This window comes from Schistocerca cancellata, chromosome 7, assembly GCF_023864275.1.
Source record: "Schistocerca cancellata isolate TAMUIC-IGC-003103 chromosome 7, iqSchCanc2.1, whole genome shotgun sequence".
NCBI lineage: Eukaryota > Metazoa > Arthropoda > Insecta > Orthoptera > Acrididae > Schistocerca > Schistocerca cancellata.
Genome location: NC_064632.1, coordinates 407,154,617 through 407,168,166, shown reverse-complemented (window position 1 = coordinate 407,168,166; position 13,550 = coordinate 407,154,617). Strand labels below are relative to the sequence as shown.

The following is a 13,550-nucleotide window of genomic DNA, read 5'->3' as shown; positions in this document are numbered from 1 at the left end:
AGAAAAGACTTCCTGACACTTAAATCTATACCCTACGTTAAAAAATTTCTCTTCTTCAGAAATGCGTTCCTTGCCATTGCCAGGCTACATTTTATATCCTCTCTACTTCAACCATTATGAGTTATTTTGCTTCCCAAATAGCAACACTCATTTACTGCTGTAAGTATGCCATTTCCTAATCTAATTCCCTCAGCATCACCTGATTTAATTTGACTACATTCCATTATCCTTGTTTTTCTTTGGTTGATGTTCATCTTATATCCTCCTTTCAAAACACTCTCCATTCCATTCAACTGCTCTTCCAGGTCCTTTGCTGTTTCTGACAGAATTACTATGCAAATAGAATAGCTAATTCACAGGATAAAATTAACACCACATAGCCAGTTGTGGAGGAAGTGTCTGGTCAGCAGCACGAGATCAACAATATAAAGTCTCTTTGCAGTAAAAATATTTGTGTTACTGATAAATCAGATATATGTACCACATTTAACAATCATTTTCTGAGCATTGCTGGTGAGTTAAATCAAAATTTAGTTTCTAGTGTCTTGGAAAATGCCTTTCTGAGACTGATGTCTGAATACTTCTCTGTGATACTGACAAGGGGGATGTTGAGCCAATAATTAAATCACTGTAGACCAAGGACTCTCATGGATATGATGGAGTGCCTAGCAGGATATTAAAGTACTGTGCTGCACATTAGCTCTGTACTTAGCCATATTTGTACTTTCCCTTTAAGAATGATCAGTTTTCTGACTGATTAAAGTACCCAGTAGTAAAGCCGCTTTATAAAAAGGGATAATGTAGATCATTTTGGACCTATTTCTATGCCATCAGTGTTTGCTACAGTTATTGAAAAGGCAGTGTATGTAAGGATAATTGATATTTTATTTCGCATAATTTGGTATCAAATTACATGTCGGTTTTAGAAGTGGTTTAACAACTGAAAATGTTATATTCTGTTTTCTCCGTGAGGCAATGAATGGATTAAACAAATGGTTTTAAATGCTGTCATCTTTTTAGATTTAACTAAGGCATTAAATTGTGTTGATCACAAAATATATCTTCTGAAGTAGGACCATCATGGAATTTGGGGAGTAGCTCACAGTTGGCCCATTTCTTACTTCAACAACAAACAGCAATAGGCTGTTATTCACACTATTAAGAACGGTTATGATGAGGGGTCTGAGTGGGGCACAGTCAAATGGGGAGTGCCCCAGAGATCAGTGCTGGGGCCACCCCTGTTTGTTATTTGTATAAATGATATGGTCTCTAGTATTACAGGTGATTCTAAAATAGTTGTGTTTGCTGATGACACTAGCTTGGTATAAAGGATGTTGTGTGCAACATTGGCACTGTTTCAAATAGTGGAGTTCATGACATAAGTTCATTTCAAGGCTCATAGAAAATAACTAACGCTAAATCATAATAAGACTCAGTTTTTACAGTTTCTAACACACAATTCAACAAAACCAAACATTTTAATTTCACAGAAGGGGCATATGATTAGTGAAACTGAACCGTTCAAATTTATAGATGTTCAGATAGATAGCAAACTGTCATGGTAAGCCCACATTCAGGATCTTGGTCAAAGACTTAATGCTGCCATTTTTACTATTCGAACTGTATCTGAAGTAAGTAATGCTGCCATTTTTACTATTCGAACTGTATCTGAAGTAAGTGATAGTTCAACAAGAAAAGTAGTCTACTTTGCTTATTTTCATTCACTTATAACATAAGGTATTATAATTTGTGGTAACTCTTCCCATTCTGAAAGGATATTATTGGCTCAGAAATGAATGGTTCGGGCAATAAGTGGTGTAAGGTCGTGAACCTCTTGTCGACCCCCATTCATTAGTCTGGGCGTCTCAATATATATATTCTTCACTGTCATGTCTTGTTAACAATATCAGCTTATTTCCAAGAATTAGCAGCTTTCACTCAGTTAATATCAGGCAGGAAATCCAATCTTCATCTGGATCACACTTCCTTGACTCTTGTGTAGAGAGGTGTGCAGTATACTGCTGCATCCGTTTTCAATAAATTACCGCAAGAATGCAAAGATCTTAGCACTAATCCATATACTTTCAAATCAAAACTGAAGAGTTTCCTCATGGGTCACTTCTTCTATTCTGTTGAGGAGTTCCTTGAAAAATTAAGCTGATTCCTGTGTTATATTGTTGATTACATTTACATAAACTTATGGCTTGTCTTTTTTGTGTTCATAAACATTTTATTTTATCTGTTATTGCTTTTACTTTGTAATTTCATTTACTGACATGTTCCATGGCCTTGAAGATTTGCTCTTCAATTCCCTACAGAACTAGACATGTAAAATAAAAATAAAAAACAGTCATCTTGCGTTACAGAAGATAGTTGAGCATGTGTGTTGCAGAGTGTGGACAGGCTGTACTGTGGAGAAAATTCTACTGTCCACTCCAGCACATTTCTAACTGAACCCAGTATATGTGTTCAGCAGCCATTTCAGAAATTCCTTTTTAACTTATGAGCTGACAGTTTCAACATTGAATAGAAATTCTTTATGGGCCAAGTCCTTGCTGTCAAAAAAAAAAAAAAAAAAAAACAAAAAAAACACAAGCATCATCATCTCATTCTTGGATTTTGTCAGTCAGATTTTGTTTCTGGGATTTTGCTAAAATGATGAAAACTTTGCTACTGACTGTCACATGGTCTCCAGCACCAAGTCTCGTCTTCTGTAATGATGATTTCCATACCCATCGATTCCAGTCAGACATGTCAATGAAATCTCCATTTGTTTCCGTCTGAGTCTGCTTCTTCTTGTCTGTCATTGCGTGCAGTACGGTCCGGGCATAACTCTGCTTTCTTTTCAGATGTTCATGAACAATAATGCTTACATTGTCTTTGCGTACCTTCAGCTCTTCTGCTATCCATCTCAAAGCCAGTTGCTCATCATCCACAACTATCTATCACCTTTATTCTATGCTGTCTGGAATTGTGCTAGTCTATGGTCTTCTCCCAACTATAAAGCATTTAAACTACTCAGACACACACTTTTCACTCATTGCTTCAACACTGCATACTTGTGCTAACATACCATTAGTCTCCATTGCTGTTATTCTGATCTGAATCAAAACATCAAGTGAAGGCATTGTTCCATTTTGTAAGAGGAGTTCTCATACTCTTGGTTGTAGCATCCAACACTGTTCCCCTTTGGTGATTTACATGATAGGGCTTACTCGTTGATATGTCTCTCAATGCATACATGTGGGTGCCTCATCTTAACCATCATGGTTTTTGACACATACAACCATTCACAAGACTGTTCAGATGCAGCGTGTATCTTCATAAGAAAAATTCCATTTGATCAAAAGTTACTCTTTCAAGTAACTTTTCAAATGCTGTGGTCAGTGAAATTGGTCTTGAGTTCTCAAAGTTACATGTTATTCCCACTCCATGCACTGTTCATACCTCAGTGATTTTGAATTGGCCACGGTAAACCCCAGGTTTAAATACTCTTTAGTAAATATGTTTGTGGCTTCATTCTGCAGTGTGCAATAAATCTAGATAATGCATTATTCCAGATACCTTTGTAACCAGATGATAGAACAAAGAAACTTCAGTGATGACAACATTAGAGTGTTTAGTTTTATGCTGTCAAGGGAAACATGGGGTGATGTCTTCAGTAAAACCGAAGTAAATAGCATGTTCGACAGTTTCCACAATGTATACCTTCACTACTTTCATATAGCATTTCCAATGAAAAAAAGGAGGATTAAGATAGTAAAAAATAAATGTTGGATACGAAAGGCATTATAACTTCCAGTAGAAAGAAAAAAATTCTTCACTGTCTTATTAAGCACAGAAATACTACTCCATAATTTAGAAATTACGTGAAAAAATACAACCAAATATTCAGCAAGGTAATAAAAGAAGCCAAAAAACGGAAAAATGATGAATACATCTCAAATGCAAACAATAAAATGAAAGCTGTATGGAAGGTTATTAGAGCAGAAACTGGTACAGAACAGTCAACTTCAGAAAATATCTCTCTTCGGATTGAAACTAACAGACACTCAGATCCAAAAGAGGTAGCTGAAAAGTTTAACATGTACTTTACTAATATAGCAAAGCAGTTAATCAAAAATCAGTATGACGATGGACCTACATGCCTACCAAATTATTTAAATGCTAGTGTTAAGTCTATGTTCCTTCAAACAGTCACAGAAACAGAGGTGAAACAAATAATAAGGTCACTCAAAAACAAATATTCATGTGGACTGGATGGTGTGCTAGACTATGTCTTTAAAAAGTCATCTGATAATGTATTAAAACCTCTAATATATATATTAAGCAACTCCTTATCAACTAGAACCTTTCCCAATAGCCTAAAAACAGCTAAAGTAACTCCACTGTTCAAAAAGGGGGACTCTGAAAATGTAAATAATTATCGTCCAGTATCCCAACTCAGTGTTTTCTCCAAAATATTGGAGAAAATTTTCTGCAATAGACTACTAAGCTACATTACAAAAGATTCATTACTCTCAGCAAATCAACAGGGATTCATTAAATCAAAGTCTACAACAATAGCAGTGTATGATTACATAGAAGCTGTGCTTAAAGCACTGGATGACAGAAAAGATGCTACTGGTATCTTTCTGGATGTTTCAAAAGCTTTTGACATAATTGACCATGACTTCCTCATTCACAAATTAGATCAAAAGGTGTCCGAGGAATCCCAAATCAGTAGATAAGATCTTATCTAGAAAACAGGCAGCAAGTGGTGGTTTCGAGGCATGATGACATTTCAGTACAAGGAAATATCACAACAACACATGTCTCCAGTAAATCAATAATGAAGTACAGAGTGCCACAAGGTTCTGTCGTAGGGCCTCTACTGTTCCTCCTTTATATTGATGATATAACTGACTTTATTAAATTGGGAAAACTAAACTTATTTGCTGATGACACCAGCATATTTTAGCAGCTGCTGACAAAATCTCATTGGAAGTAGCAATAGATACTGTAATGTCCCAAATTACTAGCTGGTTTAAAAAAAAATGATAATAAATAAAGAAAAAACTGTCTTTGTGAATTTCCACTCTTCATATGTGCAAAACTTTGTTACAGTACCATACCTTGAAAATACGTTACTGAACTCAGTTACTGACATTAAGGTTCTAGGCCTATGGGTACAAGATAATTTAAAATGGGACTGTCATATAAAAGAACTTGAGAAAAAACTTTCAAAAGCTTGTTATGCTCTGCGTGTGTTAAATAAAAGTGCAAGCAAGTCAACAATTATTCAGGCGTATTATGCATACTTCCATGGACTACTTTGATATGGGCTAAACTTCTGGGGAAATTCAGACACCAGCATAAAGATCTTAAGGATGCAGAAAAGAGCAATCAGGGCTATCTGCAACCTAAGAAAACTGGAAACATGCAGACCACATTTCATCCAGATGAAAATAATGAGCCTACCGAGCCTTTACATGTATGAGTGTATCCTGTTCGCAAATGGTATCTTTTAAACCAAACTGGACATCTTCAACAAAATAAGCATATACACAGTCACAACACAAGAAACACACATAATATCCACATGTCACAGTGTAGAACAGCACTGTACCAAAAAAGTGTATCACAGATAACAGTTCAGCTATATAACAGCCTACTCAGTGATTTAAAATCACAGCAACATAAAATTTTTTTAAAACATAATCTTAAATCATTTCTAGTGGAAAAATGTTTTTACTCTGTAAAAGAATTTTTAAATTACAAGAAATAGCCTTGTAAACAATGATTATGTAATAATGGTTAAATTCAAATTGCTATATTTGTCACTTGTAATTTATGATTGTTATCTTTAATTAATTTTGTCATGCTCTCTCTCTCTCTCTCTCTCTCTCTCTGTGTGTGTGTGTGTGTGTGGCGTGTTTGTGTGTGTGTGTGTGTGTGTTTCTGCTCCTTTCGCAATTTTGACTTGTCCTATATTCAATGTACTGTTTAAGTATGTAATGAATCAAATGGACCAATAAATTAAATTAAATAAAAAACTGCACAACTATGGATAAACAAATCATTGGAAACAATGTTGTATCTTATCGTTATTCGTCTTATAAAGAAAGTAATGGTCATAACATTTTGAGTATAAGAGTTAAAAAATATCATACGTGAGAAGTATCTTGAAGTCGTCATTGTCTGTACAACACACATGTTCTCATCATATTGTAGATAGTGTTTTCTATTCATACAAAATAAAGTCATAAGTAATGGTGGAACATCATCACTGTTCACCATCTGATAGTAATGTTATTTCAACAGCTTACAAATCACCAGAAGTTCACTGTGATGAATTGTTATATTATTGCCGTATTGGATATTCTGAATAATGTTTAAATTTTATGTATTCAGTTCTCTTGTGTAGTTTATCCTTTTGGCATTATATAGAGTAAGAAAAACTGCTATGTAGATATCCACACAGATAATATAAATGAAAAAATTCTTGTGGCTGATGATAATTAGTAACAATTCAAACTGGGAGTCATAACAACGATTTTCAAATCAGCTGAGGGTGATGAAATATGAGGTTTGACAAGTATCTGCAAGCTCTGAAGCACCAACTACTGAAACTATTTCTTGTTGGCAGGTTGTGTAGATGATGTGAGATTAGATGGCAGAGCCCTTCCATTGCCTCCAGCATCCAATGTGACACAGTGGGGACAAGTAACAATGGCTCTTAATCTTGAGCATGGTTGTGGATTTTCCTCTGGTTGCAACTTCATAATTTGTACAGAACCAGTGAAGTGTAGCGATAAATTGAAGCAAACTAATTGCATGTAAGTGATTTTCTTTTAAAATTATTTTATTGTCATGTGAACTACACCACATGCTCATTATCTTTTTGGTATTGAGTGTTTTTTTTTAATTTTTTAATTTTTTTAAAATATTACATTCATAAAAGAGCCGTAAAAGAGTTGCTGTCTGTGGTAGTCCCAAAGCTGTGTGTGTATGTATGTGTGTGTGTGTGTGTGTGTGTGTGTGTGTGTGTGGGTGTGTGTGTGGGTGTGTGTGGGTCTGGGTGTGAAAGGGAGTGAGTGAGAGAGAGAGAGAGAGAGAGTAGATACTTTCAAAATGAGAAAGTAGATATAATTTTACTCACTTAATATAGTAATATAAAATACAAACAATGCCATATTTTATAATGTTGTCTATTGAATTCCCTTTAAGTCATAAGTCTCATGTTCTGTCTCTTTGAATTCAGAAAAGAACTACCTTGGTCTGACATCCATTCACTTGGATGCATGTGCTTCCAACCCCCATTTCATTTTCACTACAGTCATGTTACATTTTTCCACTCGAGTTTGTTTCCTAATCAATTTATTTGTTTTCCTGTATCTCCGAGTAATTCCTGTCATTCACTTCTTTATTGCTTGCCCAGTTTTTTGAATGGTTATTGCATTGGAGGCCCATGTGTCACTGTAGTTACTCAGACTAGTAATACTATGTGGTTATAGTTAAACTTTCCATATTTAACTGGTTATAACAAGGAAACTAATTACCGCATGAGTACCAAAGTTGCTACCATTAATGTAAAGGACATGGGGAAGAGAAATAATGCAGAATCAATTCAACAAAATCACTTTTAATGTGCTGCTTTGGTACATCAGACCATTACGAACCTGTACCATTACTGCCCCAAATGGACCTCAATATGGCGGCCATCAGTGTCCATAAGAGTCTGAAAGTGCAGGAAAGCATTCTGCACAGTGAACAAAGCATGTCTGTAGGTATGCTAGTTACCTCTCTTGATATGCTGCACTTCAGATCAGCACATGTGTGAATGTTCTCTTGGTAAACCCTGTCCTTCAGGTAGTCCCACAACAAGAAATCACAGGGCTTGAGATCAGGTGATTGTGCTGGCCAAGTATTTGGAAACCAGAATGAAATTTTCACTCTGCAGTGGAGTGTGCACTGATATGAACCTTCCTGGCAGATTAAAACTGTGTGCCAGACCGAGACTAGATCTCGGGACCTATGTCTTTCACGGTCAACTGCTCTACCGACTGAGCTACCCAAGCATGACTCATGACCCATCCTCACAGCTTTACTTCTGCCAGTACCTCATCTCCTTCCTTACAAACTTCACAAAAGCTCTCCCGCAACCTGGCAGAATGAGGACTATGTGAAGGTTTTTTTAAAACACCACTACCAGTCACAAAATTTGTTAAATATTGTATTATTTATTTATTTTGTGACTTGTTTCGAGGGAATACCCCATCTTCAGGCTAAATGGCATTACAAAAACAATTACACAATAAGATCATCCTGATGTTACATAGTCTTTTCATAAATGCTGTGGTTATCCTGTGGAAGAAGAGAAAACTTAGTAAGAGGCAATGTGACTTTGGAAGCTGGACTGATGTTTGATGAAAATGTTTTGTTAACAATCACTCACTTTGTTCTTCTGGCATGGCAGTCTCGTCGTGATGAGCTGAGGTCTTTCCGTTTCCGTGGCTCTCACCTCAGCACATCACAAGTTACTTTTTCACCATTTCTATAAGGTTTATCAACTTTATTCTGTATTTAACTTTCCTACTTGGTGATTGAGGTAGATATAATGAATGGAAAATCCAGGATGGAATAATGACAATATTATGAAAAGAATATATTGGTACTCACCATATAACAGAAGTGTTGAGTCCCAGATGGGCACAACAAAAAGACTGTCAAACAAGTAAGCTTTCAGCCAAAAAGGCCTTCATCGGAATTAGGCAACATACACACAAATCCGGGATATGCAATGTGCACCCACATGGTATCATCCTATACCAACCTAGTCATGGGCCATCTAGAAAAATTCTTTCTAACCACCCAGAATCCCAAACCCCTCACCTGGTTCAGATTCATTGACATCTAGATAATCTGGATTAGGGTGAGGACGCCCTATCCACATTCCTACAGAACCTCAACACCTTCTCCCCCCATTCACTTCACCTGGACCTCCTCAACCCAACAAGCCACCTTCCTCGGTGTTGGCCTCCACCTCAAAGAGGTCTACATCAGTACATTCATCCATATCAAATGTACTGACCAACACAATACCTCCAGTTTGACAGCTGCCATCCGTTCCATATCAAGAATTCCCTTCCAAACAGCCTAACCACCTGTGGCCATTGCATCTGTAGTGACAAGCAGTCCCTCTCAGAATGCACCGAGGGTCTCACTGAAGCCATCACAGACAGTAATTACACTTCCAACCTTTACAGAAACAGACCTCCCATGCCTTATCTCTCGTCACCACACACCTCTGATGTCCAACCATCCAGCTACAGAGGAGCACTTCCCTTGTGACTCAGTACCACCCAGGACTAGAGCAACTGAATCACATTCTCTGCCAGAGTTTTGGCTACCTCTCGTCATGCACTGAAATGAGGAGTCTCCTAACCAATATCCTTACCACCCCTCCCACAGTGGCATTCTGCCACGCACCGGACCTACACAATACCCTCATCCATCCCTTGCCCAGCCCCTGCTCCCAAGCCCGTGCCTCATGGCTCATAACCCTACAATAGACCTAGATGCAAGACCTGTCCCATACATCCTCTCACAACCACCTACTGCAATCCAGACGCAAGCAATACCTATCCAATCACAGGTTGGGCTACCTGTGGAATCAGTCATGTGATCTACAAGCTAAGCTGCAACCACTGTGCTGCAATCTATTTGAGCATGACAACCAAAAAGCTGTCTTTCTGTATGAATGGCCACTGACCAACTGTGGCCAAGAAACAGCTTAACCACCCAGTTGCTGAGCACGCTTCTCAACACAACGTTCTTCATTTTAATGACTGCTTCACAGCCTGTGCCATCTGGATCCTTTCTACCAACACCAGCTTTTCTGAATTGTGAAGGTGGGATCCTTCCCTACAGTATATTCTACGTTTCTATAACTCTCCTGACCTCAATTGTCGTTGGTCACTTGCCACTCCAGCACTAAACAGCCGTCTATTCCACCAATTCACCCACAGTCTTTTTACTTCCTTCCTTTTTCCTTTTTCACTGACCCTCCTCCATCCCACCCCCTCCCCCCTCTGCCCACTGTCTAACCTTCTGACTGCACCTAGCTGCCCTAACCTCTCTCCACCTCGTTGCTTATATGCTCCCACAAGCAGCACTTTACTGTTCCCCATCCCTACCCTGCTATCCCTCCCCCTCCCCACCCCAGCATCCTCCTTACCCCCACTACCCAGACTGCTTCTTTTACCATGCACTGCTGCTCGCAGTCTGGCCTTGGCAGCCAGACACTGTGGTCAGGTGTGTGTGAGTTGCATTTATGTGATGTGTGTTGTCTAATTCCAGTGAAGGCCTTTTTGGCCAAAAGCTTAGTTGTTTGGCAGTCTTTTTATTGGGTCTGTATGGGACTTGACATCTCTGCTATATGGTGAGAGCAGTCTATCCTTTTCATAATATTTTCAGATAAACTGAAAGATATAACTAGTAGTAACTTACCTGTGGAATGATGATTCCAGAGCCAAACACCAAATTTACAACATTGGTGTCATATCTTACACCTGAATTGTTCAGAATATTACATAAAAGTGTCAAGAAAATATCAAATGATTTTATCCAAATAATTCAGTGCCACACAGGGAAGCCACTGGATATTAACAGAGCTAAATATTTCATTTGATATGGCAGAGACTCAAATACATTGTACCTTTTTATAAATGATTTGTTCCTTGGGCAAATCCAAACATCTCACACTGTACAGTGTATAGAGAAGAGTTGTGTTCTGACACTAACATGAAGAAGTAGCAAAAGTGTACAGTAAATAAAGAATGATTTGGAACAAGTAAGAATAGGAAAATTCTACAAATCAATGTGATGATAACCATGATATGAATTTATGTGTTATTGTGGAATTTGGTAGTCAGAAAAGTATTTAACAACCTAAGATTCATATGTTACTATGTTCATCAACTACATTATGTACAAACATTTCCACTTTAACAATATAATTATATTAGAGAAGGGAAGTTGCTATGAACCATATAGTGGAGATGCTGAGTCGTGATAGGCGCAACAGAAAGATTCACACAATTATAGCTTTCGGCCATTAAGGCCTTTGTCAGCAATAGACACACACACACACACACACACACACACACACACACACACACACACCAGAACTTGCACACACGTCTCAGATTACTGAAACCACACTGCAAGCAGCAGCACCAGTGCATGAAGGAGGAGGCTGGGGTGGGGAGGGGGAGGGATAGATAGTATGGTGGGGGTGGCGGACAGCGAAGTGATGCAGTTTAGACGGAGGGCAGGAGAGAAAGGGGGGGGGGGAGGAAGTAGCGTAAAGGAGAGAAATTAAAAGACTGGGTGTGGCGGTGAAATGACGGCTTTGTAGTGCTGGAATGGGAACAGGGATGGGGCTGGATGGGTGTGAACAGTGATTAACAAAGGTTGAGTGAGACAAGGAGGGTTACAGGAATGTAGGATGTATTGCAGGGAAAGTTCCCACCTGCACAATTCAGAAAAGCTGGTGTTGGTGGGAAGCATTCATATGGCACATGCTGTGCATCCATGCGGACAGACAGCTTGTTGGTTGTCATGCCTACATAGAATGCAGCGCAGTGGTTGCGGCTTAGCTTGTAAATCACGTGAATGGTTTCAGAGGTAGCCCCGCCTTTGATGGGATAGGTGATGTTAGTGACCGGACTGGAGTACTTGGTGGTAGGAGGATGTATGAGACAGGTCTTGCATCTAGGTCTATTACAGAGGTATGAGCCATGAGGTAAGGGATTGAGAGCAGGGGATGTGTAAGGATGGATGAGTACATTGTGAAGGCTCAGTGGATGGCAGAATGCCACTGTAGGAGCGTTGGGAAGGATAGTGGGCAGGACATTTCTCATTTCAGGGTGCGACGAGAGGTAATTGAAACCCTGGCGGAGAATGTAATTCAGTTGCTCCAGTCCTGAATGGTACTGAGTTACGAGGGGAATGCTCCTCTGTGGCCAAAATGTGGGACTTTGGGAGTTGGTGGGAGTTTGAAGTGGTAAGCACGGGAGATTTGTTTTTGTACAAGGCTGGGAGGATAATCACGGTCAGTGAAGGCTTCAGTGAGACCCTGGTATATTTTGAGAGGGGCTGCTCATCACTGCAGATGCGACAACCATGGGTGGCTAGGCTGTATGGAAGGGACTTCTTGGTATGGAATGGGTGGCAGCTGTCGAAGTAGAGGTATTGCTGGTGGTTAGTAGGTTTGATATGGACATATGTACTGATGTAGCCATCTCTGAGGTGGAGGTCAACATCTAGGAACGTGGCTTGTTGGGTTGAGTAGGACCAGGTGAAGCAAATGGGGGAGAAGTTGTTGAGGTACTTGAGGAATGAGGATAGGGTGTCCTCACCTTTTTGTTGTGCCTATCACGACTCAGCATCTCTGCTATATGGTGAGTAGCAACTTCACCTTCCCTAATATTGTTACATTCCATCCTGGATTTTCCATTAACAATATAATTCATATATACAAGCATCATATAATGATTTGGTGTTTATTAATTAGTTGTTTTAAATGTAATGTAATGAAAACTGATTTATATATATATACATTACATCTTGCTACATACTAAAAGTTTTTAAACTTATCATTGAGTTTATATATACACTCCTGGAATTGAAATAAGAACACCGTAAATTCATTGTCCCAGGAAGGGGAAACTTTATTGACACATTCCTGGGGTCAGATACATCACATGATCACACTGACAGAACCACAAGCACATAGACACAGGCAACAGAGCATGCACAATGTCGGCACTAGTACAGTGTATATCCACCTTTCGCAGCAATGCAGGCTGCTATTCTCCCATGGAGACGATCGTAGAGATGCTGTGGAACGGCTTGCCATGCCATTTCCACCTGGCGCCTCAGTTGGACCAGCGTTCGTGCTGGACGTGCAGACCGCGTGAGACGACGCTTCATCCAGTCCTAAACATGCTCAATGGGGGACAGATCCGGAGATCTTGCTGGCCAGGGTAGTTGACTTACACCTTCTAGAGCACGTTGGGTGGCACGGGATACATGCGGACGTGCATTGTCCTGTTGGAACAGCAAGTTCCCTTGCTGGTCTAGGAATGGTAGAACGATGGGTTCGATGACGGTTTGGATGTACCGTGCACTATTCAGTGTCCCCTCGACGATCACCAGTGGTGTACGGCCAGTGTAGGAGATCGCTCCCCACACCATGATGCCGGGTGTTGGCCCTGTGTGCCTCGGTCGTATGCAGTCCTGATTGTGGCGCTCACCTGCACGGCGCCAAACACGCATACGACCATCATTGGCACCAAGGCTATAGCGACTCTCATCGCTGAAGACGACACGTCTCCATTCGTCCCTCCATTCACGCCTGTCGCGACACCACTGGAGGCGGGCTGCACGATGTTGGGGCGTGAGCGGAAGATGGCCTAACGGTGTGCGGGACCGTAGCCCAGCTTCATGGAGACGGTTGCGAATGGTCCTCGCCGATACCCCAGGAGCAACAGTGTCCCTAATTT

At 39.8% G+C, this 13,550-nt stretch overlaps 1 protein-coding gene across 1 annotated transcript in view; it reads left to right on the top strand.

Moving 5' to 3' along the window:
* LOC126092793 (putative neural-cadherin 2) overlaps positions 1–13,550 on the top strand; it is a 96,742-nt gene that overhangs the window by 45,856 nt on the left and 37,336 nt on the right. Inside the window, exon 4 of the mRNA XM_049908522.1 lies at positions 6,629–6,818. Within this exon, the coding sequence (XP_049764479.1) occupies positions 6,629–6,818 (190 nt within the window). The remainder of the gene's footprint in view (positions 1–6,628; positions 6,819–13,550) is intronic.